Below are 22,318 nucleotides of genomic sequence, written 5' to 3'. Positions count from 1 at the left end.
TCTGCTACTTCCTTATGTATTCAAAATCTGATAACTTTCATTTGCTTTTTGTTTAAGGGACCAATCTGTATTTGTTCCTTTATTTTTTAAAAGTATTTTTAAATGTTTATTTTTGAGAGTGAGAGAGAGAGCAAGAGAGGGGCGGAGGGGGTGGGGACAGAGGATCTGAAGCAGGGCTGCATGCTGACAGCAGAGAACCCTACATGGGGCTTGAATTCAGGAACCACGAGATCATGAGCTGGGCCAAAATTGGCTGTGTAACCAACTGAGCCACCCAGGTGCCCCTCTATTTGTTTCTTTAACTTAAAAAAATTGTTTTTCCAGTTTTATTGAGCTATTAATGACCTATAACATTGCATTAGTCCAAGGTATACAACATGATGATTTGATGATACATGTGTGTAATTACCACAAAAGTTTAGTTAACATCCATCACCTCACAGTTATACTTTTTTCTCTTGTGATGAGAACTTTTAAGATTTACTCTCTTAGCAACTTTCAAATATACGGTAGAATATTGTTAACTATTGTCACCATGGTTCACATTATATCCCCATAACTTGTTTATCTTATAACTGGAAGTTTTTACCTTTTTCACCATCTCACCTGTTTCCTTCATCTCCCTTCTCTCCACCCTCCCCTTGCCTCTGGCAACCACCAATCTGTTCAGTTTTTTTTTTTTTTAAGACTCTACATATAAGTGAGATCATACAGTATTTGTCTTTTAATGCCCTCAATGTCTATCCATATTGTTACAGATGGCAGGATTTCCTTTTTTTTTTTTTTTTTTTTTTAATTTCAATGTTGGGGCGCCTGGGTGGCTCAGTCAGTTAAGCCTCAGATTTCGGCTCAGGTCATGATCTCACAGTTTGTGAGTTCGAGCCCATGTCAGTCTCTGTGTGGACAGCTCAGAGCCTGGAATCTGCTTCAGATTCTGTGTCTCCCTCTCTCTGCCCCTCCCCTGCTCACTCTCTGTCTCTCTCTGTCTCTCAATAATAAATAAACGTTAAAAAAATTTAAAAAATTTTTTCAATGTTTATTTTTGAGAGAGGGAGAGAGAGAGGGAGAGAGAGAATGAGCTGGGAAGGGGCAGAGAGAGAGGGAAACATAGAATCCAAAGTAGGCTCGGCTGTCAGCACTGAGCCCAATATGGGGCTCGAACTCACGAACTGTGAGATCATGACCTGAGCTGACGTCTTGATGCTCAACCGACTGAGCCACCCAGGCGACCCCAGGATTTCCATTTTTTATTGCTGAATAGTGTTCTAATATCTATATATCTGTCTTTCTATATCACATTTTCTTTATCCATTTATTCTTCGATGGACACTTACACTTAGGTTGTTTCCATGTCTTGGCTATTGTAAGTAATGTTGCAGTGAACAGGAGGGTGCAGATAGTGATTCTGTTTCCTTTAGGTACACACCCAGAAGTGGAATTGCTGGATCATAAGGTAGTTGTATTTCTAGTTTTTTGAAGAATCTGAATACTGTATTCTGTAGTGGTTGTATCATTTTACGTTCCCACCAACAGTGCTAAGTATTTCTTTTATTTTAAAAGTCATTGTGATATATAATGGTTATATTATTATATATACTTTTACTATATAGCATAGTACATGTAATATATGATATAGTTATATAATTTAATATAAGGTATATGCAATTGAGCTCCATAAAGAACTTAGGCATATGGACTAATTTCTGTGCTATCCCATTGTTAATTTTGAAAGGAATAATGCATAGTATAAAGCATAGTAAGTTAGTCTCAGAAGTTCTCTTAGCATGTTCAACATTTAATAAGTGGAAGAAACGTTTTGTATAGTATTAGAGAATCACACTTTGGTGTCATGTCCATAAGCGCTTTTTTATTTATTTATTTATTTATTTATTTATTTATTTATTTATTTAATTTTTTTTTCAACGTTTTTTTATTTATTTTTGGGACAGAGAGAGACAGAGCATGAACGGGGGAGGGGCAGAGAGAGAGGGAGACACAGAACCGGAAACAGGCTCCAGGCTCCGAGCCATCAGCCCAGAGCCCGACGCGGGGCTCGAACTCACGGACCCGAGATCATGACCTGGCTGAAGTCGGACGCTTAACCGACTGCGCCACCCAGGCGCCCCAAGCGCTTTTAAATAATCAAGGCCTTGTGAAATAAAATCTGCTCTCATAAATAATATTTCTAACCCTTAGACTAAGAAATAGAGTTTTAAGGAGGAATTTTAAGCTGCAAATTATATATATATATAGATGACTTTTTTTTTTCAAAGCAAAAGTTTTATTAAAATCCCAGCTGGCTGTTTTGCAGAAATTGACAAACCGATCCTAATATTTATATGGAAATGCAAAGGACATAGAAGAGTTAAAATCACTACTTTCTATAAAAGAACAAAATTGAAGGACTGACACTACCCAATTTTAAAACTATAACCATTCTTAATAAAGCTGCAGTAATCAAGTCAGTGTGGCATTGGTATAAAAATAGACATGTAGATCAATGGAACAGAATTGAGTGTCTAGAAATAAACCCTTACATTATGGTCAATTTCTTTCTTTCTTTCTTTCTTTCTTTCTTTCTTTCTTTCTTTCTTTCTTTCTTTCTTTCTCTTTTTTGTTGTCAATTCTTTTTCAACAAACATGCCAAGGCAATTCAGTGGGGAAAAGACAACTTTTTAAAAAAAATGATACTGGAACAATTATATATCTACATGCAAAAAAAAAAATGAACTTGGATCCATACCTCTCACCAAATATAGAAATTTACTGTAAATAGATCATAGATCTAAATATAAAACCTAAACCTAGAGGAAAATATAGGAGAAAATCTTCATGACCTTATCTTTCATATGTCATAACCTCAAATGCATGACCCATAAAGAAAAAAAGTATCTTGAGTTTGATTTTATAAAAGATTAAAGACTTGCTCTTCAAAAGACATCATTAAGAAGATGAAAAGGTAAGCTATAGACCAAGAGAATGTGTTTGCAAATTATCTGATAAAGGACTTGTATTTAGAATATAAAGAACTCTTACAACTAACTGATAAAAAAGTTAAATAATCCAATTTAAAATGGATGAAAGGTATGAATAGACATTTCATCAAAAAAAGATATGTTAGTGGATAATAAGCATAATGAAAAGATGTTCAACATCATTAGTATTTAGGGAAATGTAAATTAAAAACACAAGATGCCACAATGTGCTCCCTAGAATGGCTGTAATAAAAAAAAATACATGATGCCAAGTGTTGGCAATGATATGGAGAAATTGGACCCCTTATATATTGCTGGTAGGAATATAAAATCTTTTAGCCACTTTGGAAAACAGTTTGACAGTTTCTTAAAAGGATAAACATAGCCTTACCATTCAACACAGTAATTCCACTCTAGGTTTCTACTGATGAGAAGTGAAAATGTATGTTCATCCACACACCCATACGTGAATGTCATGGTTGTTCATAATAGCTCCAAACTGGAATCAATCCAAATATCCATCAACTGGTGAATGGATAAACCAAATATGACATATATATATATATATATATATATATATATATATATAATGGAGGACTATTTAGCAATGAAAATGAACTTTTGTTACATACTACACTTGGATGAATCTCAAACATATTATCATTAAGTGGAAGAAGCCAGACACAAAAGACTATATAACTTTTTATTCCACTTATATGAAAATTTCAGAAATTGTAAATCTGTAGAGGCCAAAAGCAAATCAGTGGTTGCCTGGGCTGGATGTGGGAGTGGGGATTGACTGCATATGAGCCCAAGGGAACTTTGTGCAATGATGGAAATGTTTTTGCTCTGAATCTTGGTAATGGTTGTACAACTCTCTCCATTTGCTAAAAAAATCATTGTTGGGGGCATCAGTCTAGCTCAGTCAGTAGAACATGCGACTCTTGATCTAAAGGTTGTAAGTTCAAGCCCCACATTGGGTGTAGAGATTACTTAAAACATAAAATACTTTTTAAAAATTAAATGTTTACAACTAGGAAATAGCATTGAATTATATACTTTAAAATGGTAAGTTTTACAGTGTATAAATTATACCTCCATAAAGTTGCTTAAAAAAAGATACGCATTGTATTAGGGTTTAATGAGGGAAGTGGAACCAGATGTTATATATCCCTTATATACATCCATATGTATGTATATGTATATATATGGATTTATTACAAGGAATTAGCTTATGCAATTGTGGGGACTGGTTAAGCAAGTCCAACATCTATAGGGCAGGCTGTCAGGAAGGAAACATCCAGACAGGAGAGAGCAATTATAAACCTAACTGCTTGTTAGAGTCTGACTCAGTGCATGCCTAAACCTTCTCTTTGAAAGGATTTCCACTGATTAAGTCAGACCCACACAGATACTCTCTCTAGTTTAACATCAATTTATTAGGGATTTGAATTGTACTTGCAAAATCTCTTTATTGCAGCACTAGAATAGTGTTTGATTGAATAACTGGGAGAAGATGTGGGTATAATACAAAAGACTGCTATCTTCTCTTAAGTCCACAGCTTTAGTTTAGCTTAAGCAAGTGTCAAAAAAAATCACATATTTATATAAGTATTTTGTTTTCTACAGGAAGACAGTTTCCTATTACAAGCTACAAGGATATTTAACCTGTTCATTCACTCACCTGCATGTTTTCAGAGGACCTGCTGTGTGCCAGACATACAAGTTAGGCTGTACTCTAAAAACAATTCTTTACATTACTAGCACATAAAAGATGCTCAAATATTTGTTGAATGAATATGCCATCAATATACCACCAGGACTTACTCACCCCCCAATTTTATTTATGCACATGATGTTTGTGTAGGCTCTTATCATTTAGATGGAGTATCCATTGTGCAGCCTCAAATAGCAAAGTTTCACCTTTCTATCTCCAAGCATACACGCAAAATTGGCACACTGTAACCTTTTTTATGAAGGATTTCCTGAAAGAAAAGTGCTGTATAAACAAATATCAAATATAGAAACAAACTAACCCATATTGCTGATTATTTACAGTGAAGTCACTGCTAGAAGACTTGATCCTCCTGTGAGAGCGAGTGTGTACATAATCCTATTTTCCAACACATCCAAATTTCCAGTCTTGCAGGTTTCCACAACTTGAAGATCCTGATTCCCTGGACCCGTTCCAAGGGAAGGCAGTTAGGTAAAAAAATCTCATTCACTCACCCTCCATTCGTGATTAATTAGTAACGAACTGAGTAATGAATTATTGTGACAGGTGATCCTAGTCTGTTGCAGCTGAGCATGTGCCCTCTCCAGGCAACCTCTACCCAGTCTCTGCAGCCGCAACCGCGACAGTTTCCATGGCGACAACTTTGTTTGTACGCTACAAGCGACGGCCCAGCTCTTCCCGAGCGGTGGGATTCCCAGAGGTTTCACACTTTGTTTTTCCTCTTCCTTTCACCAGAGAAGAAACTAAGTAACTGAACCGTTTGCCTCTCGTCTGCGCAGCTGGGAAGTGGTGAAAAGCAATCAGATAGGTACTTCTTGTCCTCAGCTTTTCTCTTCCCTCTTCTCCCAGAGCCGAAGGTCTCTAACTGGGTGCCGACAGAAATACTCTCTTTTTCAAGGCAGGAATCTGCACATTCTGTGGGCGTTGATGGCAAAAACAGCTGGTATCACAGTTAATTGTTCAACATTTACATGACATTTTAGATTTCTTGTGCGTTAAGTATGCCTGTTGTTGGTTGGCCACCGTATCACTTCCTTGGAAGGAGCAAGACTAAGAATATTGATGTTTAAAAATCTTAATGATGTCAAGCATCAGCTTCTTTGGGAGAGGGATTATACCTGAACAACTGGATTTTTTGGTAGTGGTGTTGGTGTTGGTGGTGGTTTGCATTTTAGAGAACAATTTGAACCCAGGATTTTAGAACTGAAGGGGTATTTAGAGAGTGTCTAATCTAGTTCCTCAATTTCATCCTGGGGGAAACTGAAACCCTAACTGGGAAGTGACTGGAGTCATTTCTTCGTAGCAAGTGGGATGTGGAGCTGTAACAGGAATCCCTCCCAGTTACCTCAACTGTCATTCTTTAAACTAACACCAAACTTGGGAGGAAGATCTCAAAAGGTCTGGAATTTTTGGAATTGATATCTAAGATATGCTATGAGTATATCGAGGCTAACATTTACAATAACTGCTTTATAGGCCTTTTCTCCTCAGAGTATAAAGTATTTTAATCTTTAGGAGACCAAAATGTCGGATGGAAACAAAGCTGTCATTGCAGCAGAAAAGGAAGCTCTGAACTTGAAGTTGCCTCCTATTGTGCGCCCCCCTGAAAACATAGGTGTTGATACACCAGCACAAAGTAAACTGCTGAATTACAGAAGATATAAGGAGCAGCAGAAGACAATTAATCAGTTAGTGTAAGTAGCATATTGGTAAATAATTCTTTGGAATTCAAGTGAAATAATTAGTGTTCATATTCTCATAAAAAAAACTTTAACTATGTAGGTTGTTAAGGGGCAAATGTTCAGTTAGGGAAACAATTTAAAAAGTCATCACAAAGTTAATGTTATATATCACTATATGTATATATCTTATATGTCACTATATATAGCGACTATATGTATCTAATATATATGTTATACATATATATGTCACTGTATCTATAGTTCATATAGTGATTGTGCTAATCACTGCTTATTCTAAGCATTGTTTTTTTTATCACTTCACCTGTATTTCTCACAACTACCCTATAAAATAGGTACTATTCTTATCACCTCTAGTTTATAAACGTAGGTCTACTCAATGTTTTAGTTCACTTAGAGAATAACGAACAAGGTGCCTTAGGAGTTACATATTGTTCTTACTCCAAAACCTTTCATCGTCTTCCATTGTTATGTTGAACTACTTGCAGTTCCAGGAATATATTTTTCACAGTTTAGTGAAAAAATAAATTTCATAATTGCTCCCTGCAATTTCCTTCACTGGAAAATATTTGTCTGCCTGAATATTTATACTAGTTCTTCAAGGCTTACTTTATGGATCATCTCCTGTGGAAAGCTGTTTCCTAATCCCCTTTGTACAGCTTTAATTTTTATTATGTATTTCTTTTACATCACTTTATTTAGTAGATATTAACTACCAACTGTTACACAGACATTGTGCTTGTTACTAGGGAGACCATAGAGAATACAACAGAAGGGAGTCTTTAAGATGCTTATATTTTAGTGGGAGGAGACATAGTAAACATTTAAAAACAAACAAACAAACAAACAAACAAACAAAAAGAGTATGTTAACCTTTCAAGTGATGTTGAGCACTGTGAAGATATGAGATTGTGAGATAGAGAGGGAAGGTGTTCTAGGAACATTACAGGAAAGTTCTGTGGAGATGATATTTAAGTAGAAATCTAAAGAATAGGAAGTTTTTTGTTTTTTGGTTAAAAAAATTTTTTTTAACATTTATTTATTATTGAGAGACAGAGAGACTCAGAGGGTGAGCAGGGGAGGGGCAGAGAGAGAGGGAGACACAGAATCTGAAGCAGGCTCCAGGCTCTGAGCTGTCAGCACAGAGCCTGACATGGGGCTCGAACTCACAAATCATGCAAGATCATGACCTGAGCCGAACTCAGCTGCTTAACTGACTGAGTCACCCAGGCGCTCTTAAGAATAGGAAGTTTTTCATTTAAATAAACATGAGAACAGCACTCTAGCAAAGGAGATAGCAAGCATTGAAAGTCCTGGTATATGAATGCTTTCGCATGTCCTGGGAACTGACAAAGGCCAGGGTCACTAGAGTATCAGGGGCCTGGGGAAGAGTGATACCAGGTAAAGGTGGAGAGAAAGGTGGGGGCAGATTGTGAAAGGTTTTGTAAGCCATGATAATGAATTCAGATTCCACTTTAAGTACAATGGAAGCCATTGAAATGTTTTAAACTGGGACATGATATGAAATTCACTCTGGCTATTAAGAATAGACTGAAGTGGGGAAAGGGAGAAAGCGAGAGTAGTAGGAAACAAGGAGACCAGGTGGGATGCTTTTGTAGTAGCAGAGATGAGAGCTTACAGTGGTTTGATAAGGCTGGAAACAGGGCAGGAGGAGAGAACTAAATTTGCAGGGGATATGTTTGGGTCCAGAATCAGTAGAACTTGCTATTGGATTGACTTTGGTAACAAGGTGGATGGTAGTGTTTATATCTGTAAAGAATCAGAGGTCCAGGAGATTGGGGAGGTAGTTTTTGAAGTTGAGGAGCTTATGTGACATCTAAGGGGAAATATGTTAAGTAGGCAGATGGATATGTAAGAGTAAAGATCTAGGCTAAAGATACAAATTTGGGAACCAACAGAATGTAGATAATTGTTAAAGCTATGGGGAATAGTTCAAATCACCTAGAGAGAGCAAACAGAGAGGAGAAGAAGGCCCAGAACTAAGCTTCTAGAATGGAGCTAGAATGTATTATGCTAAGAGAAATAAGCCAATCAGAGAAAGACATACCATATGATTTCACTCATATGTGGAATTTAAGAAACAAAACAGATGAACATATATGAGAAGGGAGAAAAAAAGGAGGAGTGAGGGAGACAAATCTCAAGAGACTGTTAACAACGGAGAACAAACTGAGGGTTGATGGAGGGATGTGGGTGGGGGGATGGGTTAGATGGGTGATGGGCACTAAGGAGGGCACTTGTTAGGATGAGCACTGGGTGTTGTATGTAGGTAATGGATCACTAAATTCTATGCCTGAAACTAATACTGCACTGTATGTTAACTAACTAAAAATTAAATAAAAATTAAAAAGAAGGAATTATATTTAAATCTTCAGTGCAGAAGGGTCAATCAGCAAATAGATTGAGGAAATATGACTTCCTCAAGTACACAATGTATTGTTGTTTCTTAGTCGCTCCTCTCTTCTACTTTCACATGTCTAAGGGCAGAGATCTCTCTTGGAAGTAAATTAAAAAGAAATAAATTTAAAAAACCATTATTGCACTATATGCTAATTAACTTGGATGTAAATTATAAATAAATAAATAAAAATTTCAAAAAAGGGCAGAGATCTCAACAAAAAAGCACAGTGTCTGGCATGTTATTGTTGGTGAACTGAATGAGTGAATAAATGAATTTTTAAAAAATACATATAAAAATATGTATTTTTATTTGAGAGAGAGAGAGCATGAGTGGGGGAGAGGGGCAGAAGGAAAGAGAGAGAGAGAGAAAATCTTAAGTGGGCTCCACACTCAGTGCAGAGCCTGATGCACAGGGCTGGATCCTACCACCCTGGGATCATGACCTGAGCTGAAATCAAGAGTCAGACACTCAACTGCTCCACCGACTGAGCCACCCAGGCACCCTGAATAAATGAATTTTCAAAAGAGGAACATAACTCTATGCTTTGTATAGACATATAAGTAGTACCTCTCTCATTTGGGTGCTTAATAAAAAAAAATAATGTCTCAAAATTGCCTTAAGCATAGTGCTTTATTAATACTGAGATTAGAATTGCCATTGTTTATTTAGGGAAAATTCATTTGCAATTAAAGTTTTTTATACCAGAAACACTTTTTTTTTTTTTCCTGGAAAACTGTGGATTTTGTTTCTTCATCTCTTTCTACCTCTACCTATTAGGATATAGAGATGAGATTTCCCTGGGTTGAAGATGGGGTGAAGTCTGTTGATAGAGTTCCAGGACTGAGACAGGATGTAAGTTATCTTGGGCCGAACTGGGCCCCTCCTGTGGCCAGTGTCTGGGAACACTTAGCTGAGACAAAATCATTTTATAGCTTTCCAGAGTCCCAGGAATGAGTTACTTCTTCCTTAGCCACTATCTCCATCTTGATTTAGACCAGCCTTTCTCTCCTTCACTGCACTGTACTCCTTCACTGCATCTCTCACACAGTCTTTTGAAATTATCCAATTTTTGTTTATTTATTTGTTTGTGATTGTCAACATACAAAGCAAAAACAGGCAGGGAATGAAAAGGCTCACTTGTATATTCTTCTCAACTCTTTGTATGTATAGCCAGTAGGAGAAAACACACCCCAGGAAACTGTTGCTATCTTAAAGGATGGCTTTTCTTATATAATGAGGTCAAGGAGGTCAGGCATATATTTGCTGGGATAATTAGAGTGCAAGTCAGCGAGTGCCAGCTAGCATACCAAAGTATAAGGCAAATTCCTTGAAAGTATGGATCGCTGAGAACTAGGCTATTCAGGGAAATAATGATGGATGAAAGGAAGTCTGGCTGGCACCTTGATGATTAATAAAGAAAAGAGGAATAAAGTTATCCCAGCCACATTTTCTATTTCATGTGAAAACGCCTTTGGAATTTTAGTTTAGTCAGATTCAGTAAGATTCAACATGGAAATGAAGCTACTCAAAAAAACCAATTCAGGGGTTCCTGGCTGGGTAAGTCGGTAGAGCATGGGACTCTTGATCTTGTAGTCAAGAGTTCAAGTTCCACATTGGGCATAGAGCCTACCTAATAAAAAAAAAAAAAAGCAAATTCAGTCTTATGCTGCTTTAATAAATGTAGAATTTTAGAATGGTAGAAAATTTTCACTCTGCACTGATCAAACAACATCTGTAGTTCTGGGGTCACGCTTTAAGAGGGATGTTTTTTTTTTTTTTTTTTTTTTTCTGAAATTTATTGACAAATTGGTTTCCATACAACACCCAGTGCTCATCCCAAAAGGTGCCCTCCTCAATACCCATCACCCACCCTCTCCTCCCTCCCACCCCCCATCAACCCTCAGTTTGTTCTCAGTTTTTAACAGTCTCTTATGCTTTGGCTCTCTCCCATTCTAACCTCTTTTTTTTTTTTTTTTCCTTCCCCTCCCCCATGGGTTCCTGTTAAGTTTCTCAGGATCCACATAAGAGTGAGACCATATGGTATCTGTCTTTCTCTGTATGGCTTATTTCACTTAGCATCACACTCTCCAGTTCCATCCACGTTGCTACAAAAGGCCATATTTCATTTTTTCTCATTGCCATGTAATATTCCATTGTGTATATAAACCACAATTTCTTTATCCATTCATCAGTTGATGGACATTTAGGCTCTTTCCATAATTTGGCTATTGTTGAGAGTGCTGCTATGAACATTGGGGTACAAGTGGCCCTATGCATCAGTGCTCCTGTATCCCTTGGATAAATTCCTAGCAGTGCTATTGCTGGGTCATAGGGTAGGTCTATTTTTAATTTTCTGAGGAACCTCCACACTGCTTTCCAGAGCGGCTGCACCAATTTGCATTCCCACCAACAGTGCAAGAGGGTTCCCGTTTCTCCACATCCTCTCCAGCATCTATAGTCTCCTGATTTGTTCATTTTGGCCACTCTGACTGGCGTGAGGTGATACCTGAGTGTGGTTTTGATTTGTATTTCCCTGATAAGGAGCGACGCTGAACATCTTTTCATGTGTCTGTTGGCCATCCGGATGTCTTCTTTAGAGAAGTGTCTATTCATGTTTTCTGCCCATTTCTTCACTGGGTTATTTGTTTTTCGGGTGTGGAGTTTGGTGAGCTCTTTATAGATTTTGGATACTAGCCCTTTGTCCGATATGTCATTTGCAAATATCTTTTCCCATTCCGTTGGTTGCCTTTTAGTTTTGTTGGTTGTTTCCTTTGCTGTGCAGAAGCTTTTTATCTTCATAAGGTCCCAGTAATTCACTTTTGCTTTTAATTCCCTTGCCTTTGGGGATGTGTCGAGTAAGAGATTGCTACGGCTGAGGTCAGAGAGGTCTTTTCCTGCTTTCTCCTCTAAGGTTTTGATGGTTTCCTGTCTCACATTTAGGTCCTTTATCCATTTTGAGTTTATTTTTGTGAATGGTGTGAGAAAGTGGTCTAGTTTCAACCTTCTGCATGTTGCTGTCCAGTTCTCCCAGCACCATTTGTTAAAGAGGCTGTCTTTTTTCCATTGGATGTTCTTTCCTGCTTTGTCAAAGATGAGTTGGCCATACGTTTGTGGGTCTAGTTCTGGGGTTTCTATTCTATTCCATTGGTCTATGTGTCTGTTTTGGTGCCAATACCATGCTGTCTTGATGATGACAGCTTTGTAGTAGAGGCTAAAGTCTGGGATTGTGATGCCTCCTGCTTTGGTCTTCTTCTTCAAAATTCCTTTGGCTATTCGGGGCCTTTTGTGGTTCCATATGAATTTTAGGATTGCTTGTTCTAGTTTCGAGAAGAATGCTGGTGCAATTTTGATTGGGATTGCATTGAATGTGTAGATAGCTTTGGGTAGTATTGACATTTTGACAATATTTATTTTTCCAATCCATGAGCAGGGAATGTCTTTCCATTTCTTTAAATCTTCTTCAATTTCCTTCAGAAGCTTTCTATAGTTTTCAGCATACAGATCCTTTACATCTTTGGTTAGATTTATTCCTAGGTATTTTATGCTTCTTGGTGCAATTGTGAATGGGATCAGTTTCTTTATTTGTCTTTCTGTTGCTTCATTGTTAGTGTATAAGAATGCAACTGATTTCTGTACATTGATTTTGTATCCTGCAACTTTGCTGAATTCCTGTATCAGTTCTAGCAGACTTTTGGTGGAGTCTATCGGATTTTCCATGTATAATATCATGTCATCTGCAAAAAGCGAAAGCTTGACTTCATCTTTGCCAATTTTGATGCCTTTGATTTCCTTTTGTTGTCTGATTGCTGATGCTAGAACTTCCAGCACTATGTTAAACAGCAGCGGTGAGAGTGGGCATCCTTGTCGTGTTCCTGATCTCAGGGAAAAAGCTTTCAGTTTTTCCCCGTTGAGGATGATGTTAGCTGTGGGCTTTTCATAAATGGCTTTTATGATCTTTAAGTATGTTCCTTCTATCCCGACTTTCTCAAGGGTTTTTATTAAGAAAGGGTGCTGGATTTTGTCGAAGGCCTTTTCTGCATCGATTGACAGGATCATATGGTTCTTCTCTCTTTTTTTGTTAATGTGATGTATCACGTTGATTGATTTGCGAATGTTGAACCAGCCCTGCATCCCAGGAATGAATCCCACTTGATCATGGTGAATAATTCTTTTTATATGCCGTTGAATTCGATTTGCTAGTATCTTATTGAGAATTTTTGCATCCATATTCATCAGGGATATTGGCCTGTAGTTCTCTTTTTTTACTGGGTCTCTGTCTGGTTTAGGAATCAAAGTAATACTGGCTTCATAGAATGAGTCTGGAAGTTTTCCTTCCCTTTCTATTTCTTGGAATAGCTTGAGAAGGATAGGTATTATCTCTGCTTTAAACGTCTGGTAGAACTCCCCTGGGAAGCCATCTGGTCCTGGACTCTTATTTGTTGGGAGATTTTTGATAACCGATTCAATTTCTTCGCTGGTTATGGGTCTGTTCAAGCTTTCTATTTCCTCCTGATTGAGTTTTGGAAGCGTGTGGGTGTTCAGGAATTCGTCCATTTCTTCCAGGTTGTCCAATTTGTTGGCATATAAGTTTTCATAGTATTCCCTGATAATTGTTTGTATCTCTGAGGGATTGGTTGTAATAATTCCATTTTCATTCATGATTTTATCTATTTGGGTCATCTCCCTTTTCTTTTTGAGAAGCCTGGCTAGAGGTTTGTCAATTTTGTTTATTTTTTCAAAAAACCAACTCTTGGTTTCGTTGATCTGCTCTACAGTTTTTTTAGTTTCTATATTGTTTATTTCTGCTCTGATCTTTATTATTTCTCTTCTTCTGCTGGGCTTAGGCTGCCTTTGCTGTTCTGCTTCTAGTTCCTTTAGGTGTGCTGTTAGATTTTGTATTTGGGATTTTTCTTGTTTCTTGAGATAGGCCTGGATTGCAATGTATTTTCCTCTCAGGACTGCCTTTGCTGCGTCCCAAAGCGTTTGGATTGTTGTATTTTCATTTTCGTTTGTTTCCATATATTTTTTAATTTCTTCTCTAATTGCCTGGTTGACCCACTCATTCGTTAGTAGGGTGTTCTTTAACCTCCATGCTTTTGGAGGTTTTCCAGACTTTTTCCTGTGGTTGATTTCAAGCTTCATGGCATTGTGGTCTGAAAGTAAGCATGGTATAATTTCAATTCTTGTAAACTTATGAAGGGCTGTTTTGTGACCCAGTATATGATCTATCTTGGAGAATGTTCCATGTGCACTCGAGAAGAAAGTATATTCTGTTGCTTTGGGATGCAGAGTTCTAAATATATCTGTCAAGTCCATCTCATCCAATGTCTCATTCAGGGCCCTTGTTTCTTTATTGACCGTGTGTCTAGTTGATCTATCCATTTCTGTAAGTGGTGTATTAAAGTCCCCTGCAATTACCACATTCTTATCAATAAGGTTGCTTATGTTTATGAGTAATTGTTTTATATATTTGGGGGCTCCGGTATTCGGTGCATAGACATTGATAATTGTTAGCTCTTCCTGATGGATAGACCCTGTAACTATTATATAATGTCCTTCTTCATCTCTTGTTACAGCCTTTAATTTAAAGTCTAGTTTGTCTGATATAAGTATGGCTACTCCAGCTTTCTTTTGGCTTCCAGTCGCATGATAAATAGTTCTCCATCCCCTCACTCTCAATCTAAAGGTGTCCTCAGGTCTAAAATGAGTCTCTTGTAGACAGCAAATAGATGGGTCTTGTTTTTTTATCCATTCTGATACCCTATGTCTTTTGGTTGGCGCATTTAATCCATTTACATTCAGTGTTATTATAGAAAGATACGGGTTTAGAGTCATTGTGATGTCTGTATGTTTTATGCTTATAGTGATGTCTCTGGGACTTTGTCTCACAGGGTCCCCCTTAGGATCTCTTGTAGGGCTGGTTTAGTGGTGACAAATTCCTTCAGTTTTTGTTTGTTTGGGAAGACCTTTATCTCTCCTTCTATTCTAAATGACAGACTTGCTGGATAAAGGATTCTTGGCTGCATATTTTTTCTGTCTAGCACCCTGAAAATCTCTTGCCAATTCTTTCTGGCCTGCCAAGTTTCAAAAGAGAGATCAGTCACGAGTCTTATAGGTCTCCCTTTATATGTGAGGGCACGTTTACCCTTGCTGCTTTCAGAATTTTCTCTTTATCCTTGTATTTTGCCAGTTTCACTATGATATGTCGTGCAGAAGATCGATTCAAGTTACGTCTGAAGGGAGTTCTCTGTGCCTCTTGGATTTCAATGCCTTTTTCCTTCCCCAGTTCAGGGAAGTTCTCAGCTATGATTTCTTCAAGTACCCCTTCAGCACCTTTCCCTCTCTCTTCCTCCTCTGGGATACCAATTATGCGTATATTATTTCTTTTTAGTGTATCACTTAATTCTCTAATTTTCCCCTCATACTCCTGGATTTTTTTATCTCTCTTTTTCTCAGCTTCCTCTTTTTCCATAACTTTATCTTCTAGTTCACCTATTCTCTCCTCTGCCTCTTCAAGCCGAGCTGTGGTGGTTTCCATTTTGTTATGCATTTCGTTTAAAGCGTTTTTCAGCTCCTCGTGACTGTTCCTTAGTCCCTTGATCTCTGTAGCAAGAGATTCTCTGCTGTCCTGTATACTGTTTTCAAGCCCAGCGATTAATTTTATGACTATTATTCTAAATTCACTTTCTGTTATATTATTTAAATCCTTTTTGATCAGCTCATTAGCTGTTGTTATTTCCTGGAGATTCTTCTGAGGGGAGTTCTTCCGCTTGGTCATTTTGGATAGTCCCTGGCGTGGTGAGGACCTGCAGGGCACTTCCCCTGTGCTGTGGTGTATACCTGGAGTTGGTGGGCGGGGCCGCAGTCAGACCTGATGTCTGCCCCCAGCCCACCGCTGGGGCCACAGTCAGACTGGTGTGTGCCTTCTCTTCCCCTCTCCTAGGGGCGGGATTCACTGTGGGGTGGTGTGGCTCGTCTGGGCTACTTGCACCCTGCCAGGCTTGTGATGCTGGGGATCTGGCGTATTAGCTGGGGTGGGTAGGCAAGGTGCTCGGGGGCAGGAGGGGCAGGCTTAGATCGCTTCTCCTTAGGTGATCCACTTCAGGAGGGGCCCTGTGGCAGCGGGAGGGAGTCAGATCCGCTGCTGGAGGTTTGGCTCCGCAGAAGCGCAGAGTTGGGTGTTTGCGCGGAGCGAGCAAGTTCCCTGGCAGGAACCGGTTCCCTTTGGGATTTCGGCTGGGGGATGGGCGGGGGAAATGGCGCTGGCGAGCGCCTTTGTTCCCCACCAAACTGAGCTCTGTTGTCAGGGGGCTCAGCAGCTCTCCCTCCCTTTGTCCTCCAGCCTTCCCGCTTTCCGAGCAGAGCTGTTAATTTCTGACCTCCCAGACGCTAAGTCGCGCTTGCTGTCGGAACACAGTCCGCCCGGCCCCTCCGCTTTTGCAAGCCCGACTCGGGGGCTCTGCTTGGCCGGCGAGCCGCCCCTCCGCCCCGGCTCCCTCCCGCCAGTCCGTGGAGCGCGCACCGCCTCGCCGCCCTTCCTACCCTCTTCCGTGGGCCTCTCGTCTGCGTTTGGCTCCGGCGACTCTGTTCTGCTAATCCTCTGGCGGTTTTCTGGGTTATTTAGGCAGGTGTAGATGGAATCTAAGTGATCAGCAGGACGTGCGGTGAGCCCAGCGTCCTCCTAAGCCGCCATCTTGCCGCAACTCCTTTAAGAGGGATGTTGATAAACCATAACAGCCATAGAAGAGAGAGGAATTTTGAAACTATCCCATCTTTAAAGGAGGCTGATTTGCTTAATGGAGTATAGACTGGCATCACACAGGCTTGGGTTCATACCCTGTCTCTGCAGCTTATTAGCCATGCATGAATTTGGCAAGTTAAATAACTACTTGTTATCATCTTCCTATCTGTAAGATGGAGATAAGAATAGTGCTTTTCTCTTAGAATTTAATGAGAGTTGGGGCGCCTGGGTGGCGCAGTCGGTTAAGCATCCAACTTCAGCCAGGTCACGATCTCGCGGTCCGGGAGTTCGAGCCCCGCGTCAGGCTCTGGGCTGATGGCTCAGAGCCTGGAGCCTGTTTCCGATTCTGTGTCTCCCTCTCTCTCTGCCCTTCCCCCGTTCATGCTCTGTCTCTCTCTGTCCCAAAAATAAATAAATGTTGAAAAAAAAATTAAAAAAAAAAAGAATTTAATGAGAGTTAAAGGAGATCCATGTACTTACAGATCTTAAGCTAATGCCTAGAACATAATAAGCTCACAATAAGTGGTAACTTTTATTGGTAGTAATAGTTGAAAGAACTGGACGAGTACCATCAAGTTTTGAAGGGCAACAGAAAAAAAATATGACTTTTTGTGTATAGCTCTGGAGAATAAAAGTTACAAGGATACAACTCAATTTAAAAATCAACTAGCTGAGGGGCGCCTGGGTGGCGCAGTCGGTTAACCGTCTGACTTCAGCCAGGTCACGATCTCGCGGTCCGTGAGTTCGAGCCCCGCGTCAGGCTCTGGGCTGATGGCTCGGAGCCTGGAGCCTGTTTCCGATTCTGTGTCTCCCTCTCTCTCTGCCCCTCCCCCGTTCATGCTCTGTCTCTCTCTGTCCCCAAAATAAATAAACGTTCAAAAAAGGAAAAAATTAAAAAAAAATAAACTAGCTGACAATAAATTGGGCTACCTCAGAAAGTGATGAAAGCCACCTCCCTCACTCATCTCAGGGTACAACTTGATGTTTTTGAGAGTATTCATGTATCAAATAAGGTACTGAATTAGAAATACAAGGTTTTTTCCAAATCCACTATTCTGATCATTCCACAGATATTTATTGACTTTGATGGATGTTATCTAAGTGTTGTGCATAGAGCAATGAACAAAACAGACATGGTCATTGCCTCTCTGGAGCTTACCAATCTATGTTTATGGTTCTGGTGGCCATCTTTTCCTTGAAATTCATTCTGGTTCTCCACTTGCCTCTCTGACCACATCTTTGCCTCCTTCAATTGTGATTTTTTTCTCATTCCTGTCATGCTTGGCATCCTCCAATCTTCTTTCTCGGTCTCTTTTCTTTTCCTTGTATTCTCTGCTTTGGCCATCTTCTCCAGTGTATTAACCTTTACAAACTAGTAGATTTATCTTCCTAAAAATGTTTCCATGCTCAAAAACTCTCAGCAACTCCCATTGTCTATTGAATAAAAAAACCTGCTATTTGAGCCCCTTAATTGGATATTCCAGTCCATTTCTCCAAACTTATCTTCATCTGATCCCATAACCTCTGAGCATATTAGACAACTTTCCACTACTCCCTGTTTTTTCCTTTGATCATTCCCTTGCCTTCCTGTTTCTCAGGAGAGTCTTGTGTTTCAGATCCATCTACCCAGGAAAACTACATCTGTACCTGAAATCCTTTCTTTTATTTTTTTAAATTTTTTTTTCAACGTTTTTATTTATTTTGGGGACAGAGAGAGACAGAGCATGAACGTGGGAGGGGCAGAGAGAGAGGGAGACACAGAATCGGAAACAGGCTCCAGGCTCTGAGCCATCAGCCCAGAGCCTGACGCGGGGCTCGAACTCCCGGACTGCGAGATCGTGACCTGGCTGAAGTCGGACGCTTAACCAACTGCGCCACCCAGGCGCCCCAATCCTTTCTTTTATTTAAAGCTCATTGTAAATTCTAACTTGTTCATGTGGCCTTTACAGATACCTCCAGGTAGAAGTGAACTTGTCCCCTCCTCTGAACCATCAGAGTCCCATGCCTTTCATGTGGTACCTGTTTTTATCTCCTCACCATTTCAGTTTATAAATTCCTTGAGATTTGTTGTTGTTATATATATTTTTAAAAGATGTCTTTAGGGGCGCCTGGGTGGCGCAGTCGGTTAAGCGTCCGACTTCAGCCAGGTCACGATCTCGCGGTCTGTGAATTCGAGCCCCGCGTCAGGCTCTGGGCTGATGGCTCAGAGCCTGGAGCCTGTTTCTGATTCTGTGTCTCCCTCTCTCTCTGCCCCTCCCCCGTTCATGCTCTGTCTCTCTCTGTCCCAAAAATAAATAAAAACGTTAAAAAAAAATTTTAAAAGATGTCTTTATTTTGAGAGAGAGAGAGAGAGAGAGAGAGAGAGAGAGAGAGCACAAGGGCACTTGAGCAGGAGAGGGACAGAGAGAGAGGGAGAGAGAAAATCCTAAGCAGGCTCTGTGCTGTCAGCATAGAGCCAGTCATGGGGTTTGAATTCAATTTAAGAACTGGGAAATCATGACCTGAGCCGAAACCAAGAGTCAGATGCTCAACCAGCATCTGACCACTAGCTCACCAGTCAGGTGCTCCTATTGGTGTTATACTTTAATAAAACCTAGTAGAGTGTCTCGCATAATATAAGCATTGAATAAATATTTGGTGACAGATGGATTAGATGATGATATAACTTTATTTAAAGAGGAAATTATATTTTATAGATGATAAATTCCAACATTCAAATTGTTTATTGAGTACTTACTGTGTGCCAAATACTATTCTGGACATTTAGAGACAAGGCAATGAGTAAAACAATCTACAGCATGTAATATGTCAAATAGTGGTAAGTTCTATGAAGCAAGGTGAGGATGAAAGGATTGGATAGTGAAGGAAGTGCTACCTAATATAAGGGGTAAGATAAGGCTTCTCTGACAGAGTGGCATTTGAATAGGCACAATACACATGACGGCCCACTAGACATGAGGATTAACTTAAAATTTGTCCATAAGTTTTTATTGAAAAAAAAAGTCATTTTTACTTTTAGTCTCATTCTTTTACAGTATACATGAATAATTTGAAAACTAAGGATTTGTTTCTTATAGAAAATTCAGAGGCACCTGGGTGACTCAGTAGATTGAGCAACTGACTCTTGATTTTAGCTCAGGTTATGATACCAAGGTTGTGGGATTGTCTCTCCCTGGGTGTGGAGCCTGCTTGAGATTTTCTCTCTCCCTCTCCCTCTTCCCCTCCCCCATGCTCTCTCTCTCAAAAAACAGAGAGAGAGAGAGAGGGAGAGAGAGAAAAATTCAGTAAGATAAATAACTCTTGAATATCTCTTCTTTTTTTAAAAATATAATTTATTGTCAAGTTAGCTAACATACAGTGTATACAGCGTGCTCTTGGTTTCGAAGGTAGATTCCCGTGACTCATTGCTTACATATAACACCCAGTGCTCATCCCAACAAGTGCCCTCCTCAATGCCCATCAACCATTTTCCCCTCTCCCCCGCCCCCCATTGAATATCTCTTCTTTAAGTATAATTGAAAAGATGTTCAAATTGTAATGCTTATTATTATTATCATTATTATTATTATTATTGAAGTAAACTCTATCCCCCCCCTTGCAGTTCAAGTAATGGCCCCAAGGTCATGAGTGACATGCTCTACCGACTGAGCCAGCCAGACACTCTTAAACTGTAATGTTTTAATATATTCTAATGTTATCTTCAAGAGAGTCAGACATTTTTTTAATAGCTAATGATTTTATTATTATTTTTTTTAGTAATAGCACCAACAGATGCCATGAATTTATTGAAGGGTTCTATATAAGCAATTGCATGTATTTTTTTAATATAATTTATTGTCAAGTTGGCTAACATACAGTATGTAGTGTGCTCTTGGTTTTTGGGGTAGATTCCCGTGTTACATACAACACCCAGTGCTCATCCCAACAAGTACCCTCCTCGATGCCCATCACCCATTGTCTCCTCTCTCCTACACCCCCATCAACCCTCAGTTTGTTCTCTGTATTTAAGAGTTTATTAGGGGGGGCGCCTGGGTGGCTCAGTCGGCTAAGCATCCGACTTCAGCTCAGGTCACGATCTCACAGTTCGTGGGTTCGAGCCCCACATCAGGCTCTGTGCTGACAGGTCAGAACCTGGAGCCTGTTTCAGATTCTGTGTCTCCCTCTCTCTCTGACCCTCCCCCAATCATGCTCTATCTCTCTCTGTCTCAAAAATAAATAAACGTTAAAAAAAAAATTAAAAAAAAAAAAGAGTTTCTTAGGGTTTGTTTCCCTGTCTCTCTGTTTGTAACTATTTTTTCCCTTCCCTTCCCCCCATGGTCTTCTGTTAAGTTTCTCAAGATCCACATATGAATGAAAACATATGATATCTGTCTTCCTCTGACTGACTTATTTCATTTAGAATAATACCTTCCAGTTCCATCCACATTGATGCAAATGGCATGATTTCATTCTTTCTCGTTGCCAAGTAGTATTCCATTGTATGTATATATAAACCACATCTTCTTTATCCATTCTTCAGTTGATGGACATTTAGGCTCTTTCCATAATTTGGCTATTGTTGAAAGTGCTTCTGTAAACATTGGGGTACATGTGCCCCTATGAATCAGCACTCCTGTATCCTCTGGATAAATTCCTAGTAGTGTTATTATTGCTGGGTCGTAGGGTAGTTGTATTTTTAATTTTTTGAGGAACCTCCACACTGTTTTCCGGAGCAGCTACACCATTTTGCATTCCCACCAACGGTGCAAGAGGGTTCCCATTTCTCCACATCCTCGCCAGCATCTGTTGTTTCCTGAGTTGTTAATTTTAGCTACTCTGACTGGTGTGAGGTGGTATCTCAGTGCGGTTTTGATTTGTATTTCCCTGATGATGAGTGATGTTGAGCATCTTTTCATGTGTCTGTTGGACATCTGGATGTCTTCTTTGGAAAAGTGTCTATTCATGTCTTTTGACCATTTCTTTACTGGATTATTTGTTTTTCAGGTGTTGAGTTTGGTAAGTTCTGTATAGATTTTGGATACTAAGCCTTTATCCGATATGTCATTTGTAAATATCTTTTCCCATTGCATCAGTTGCCTTTTAGTTTTGTTGATTGTTTCCTTTGCATTGCAGAAGTTTTTATCTTGATGAGGTCCCAATAGTTCGTTTTTGCTTTTAATTCCCTTGCCTTTGTAGATGTGTTGAGCAAGAAGTTGCTGTGGCTGAGGTCAAAGAGGTTGTTGCCTGCTTTCTCCTCTAGGGTTATGATGGTTTCCTGTCTCACATTTAGGTATTTCATCCATTTTGAGTTTATTTTTGTGTATGGTGTAAGAAAGTGGTCTAGTTTCATCCTTCTGCATGTTGCTGTCCAGTTCTCCCAACACCATTTGCTAAAGAAAGTCTTTTTTCCATTGGATATTCTTTCCTGCTTTGTCAAAGATTAGTTGGCCATACTTTTGTGGGTACACTTCTGGGTTCTCTATTCTCTTCTATTGGTCTATGTGTCTGTTTTTGTGCCAATACCATACTGTCTTGATGATTACAGCTTTGTAGTAGAGGCCAAAGTCTGGGATTGTGATGCCTCCCGCTATGGTTTTCTTTTTCAATATTACTTTGGCTATTTGGGGTCTTTCATCGTTCCATACAAATTTTAGGATTGTTTGTTCTAGCTTTGAGGACAACGTTGGTGCAATTTTGATTGGGATTGCATTGAATATGTAGATAGTTTTGGGTAGTATTGACATTTTAACAGTATTTATTCTTCCA

At 39.4% G+C, this 22,318-nt stretch overlaps 1 protein-coding gene across 1 annotated transcript in view; it reads left to right on the top strand.

Annotated features, from left to right (window-relative positions):
• The first annotated feature begins 4,013 nt into the window (after positions 1 to 4,013).
• The window catches only part of DNAH12 (dynein axonemal heavy chain 12), a 219,686-nt gene continuing 201,381 nt past the window's right edge, over positions 4,014 to 22,318 (top strand). The window contains exons 1-2 of the mRNA XM_043587710.1: positions 4,014 to 5,518; positions 6,226 to 6,404. Of these exons, the coding sequence (XP_043443645.1) occupies positions 6,235 to 6,404 (170 nt within the window). The 5' untranslated portion in view covers positions 4,014 to 5,518; positions 6,226 to 6,234. The remainder of the gene's footprint in view (positions 5,519 to 6,225; positions 6,405 to 22,318) is intronic.

This window comes from Prionailurus bengalensis, chromosome A2 (genome assembly GCF_016509475.1).
Source record: "Prionailurus bengalensis isolate Pbe53 chromosome A2, Fcat_Pben_1.1_paternal_pri, whole genome shotgun sequence".
Lineage (NCBI taxonomy): Eukaryota > Metazoa > Chordata > Mammalia > Carnivora > Felidae > Prionailurus > Prionailurus bengalensis.
Note: the sequence above shows the minus strand (reverse complement) of the source record. Positions and strands in the feature narration are given on the sequence as shown.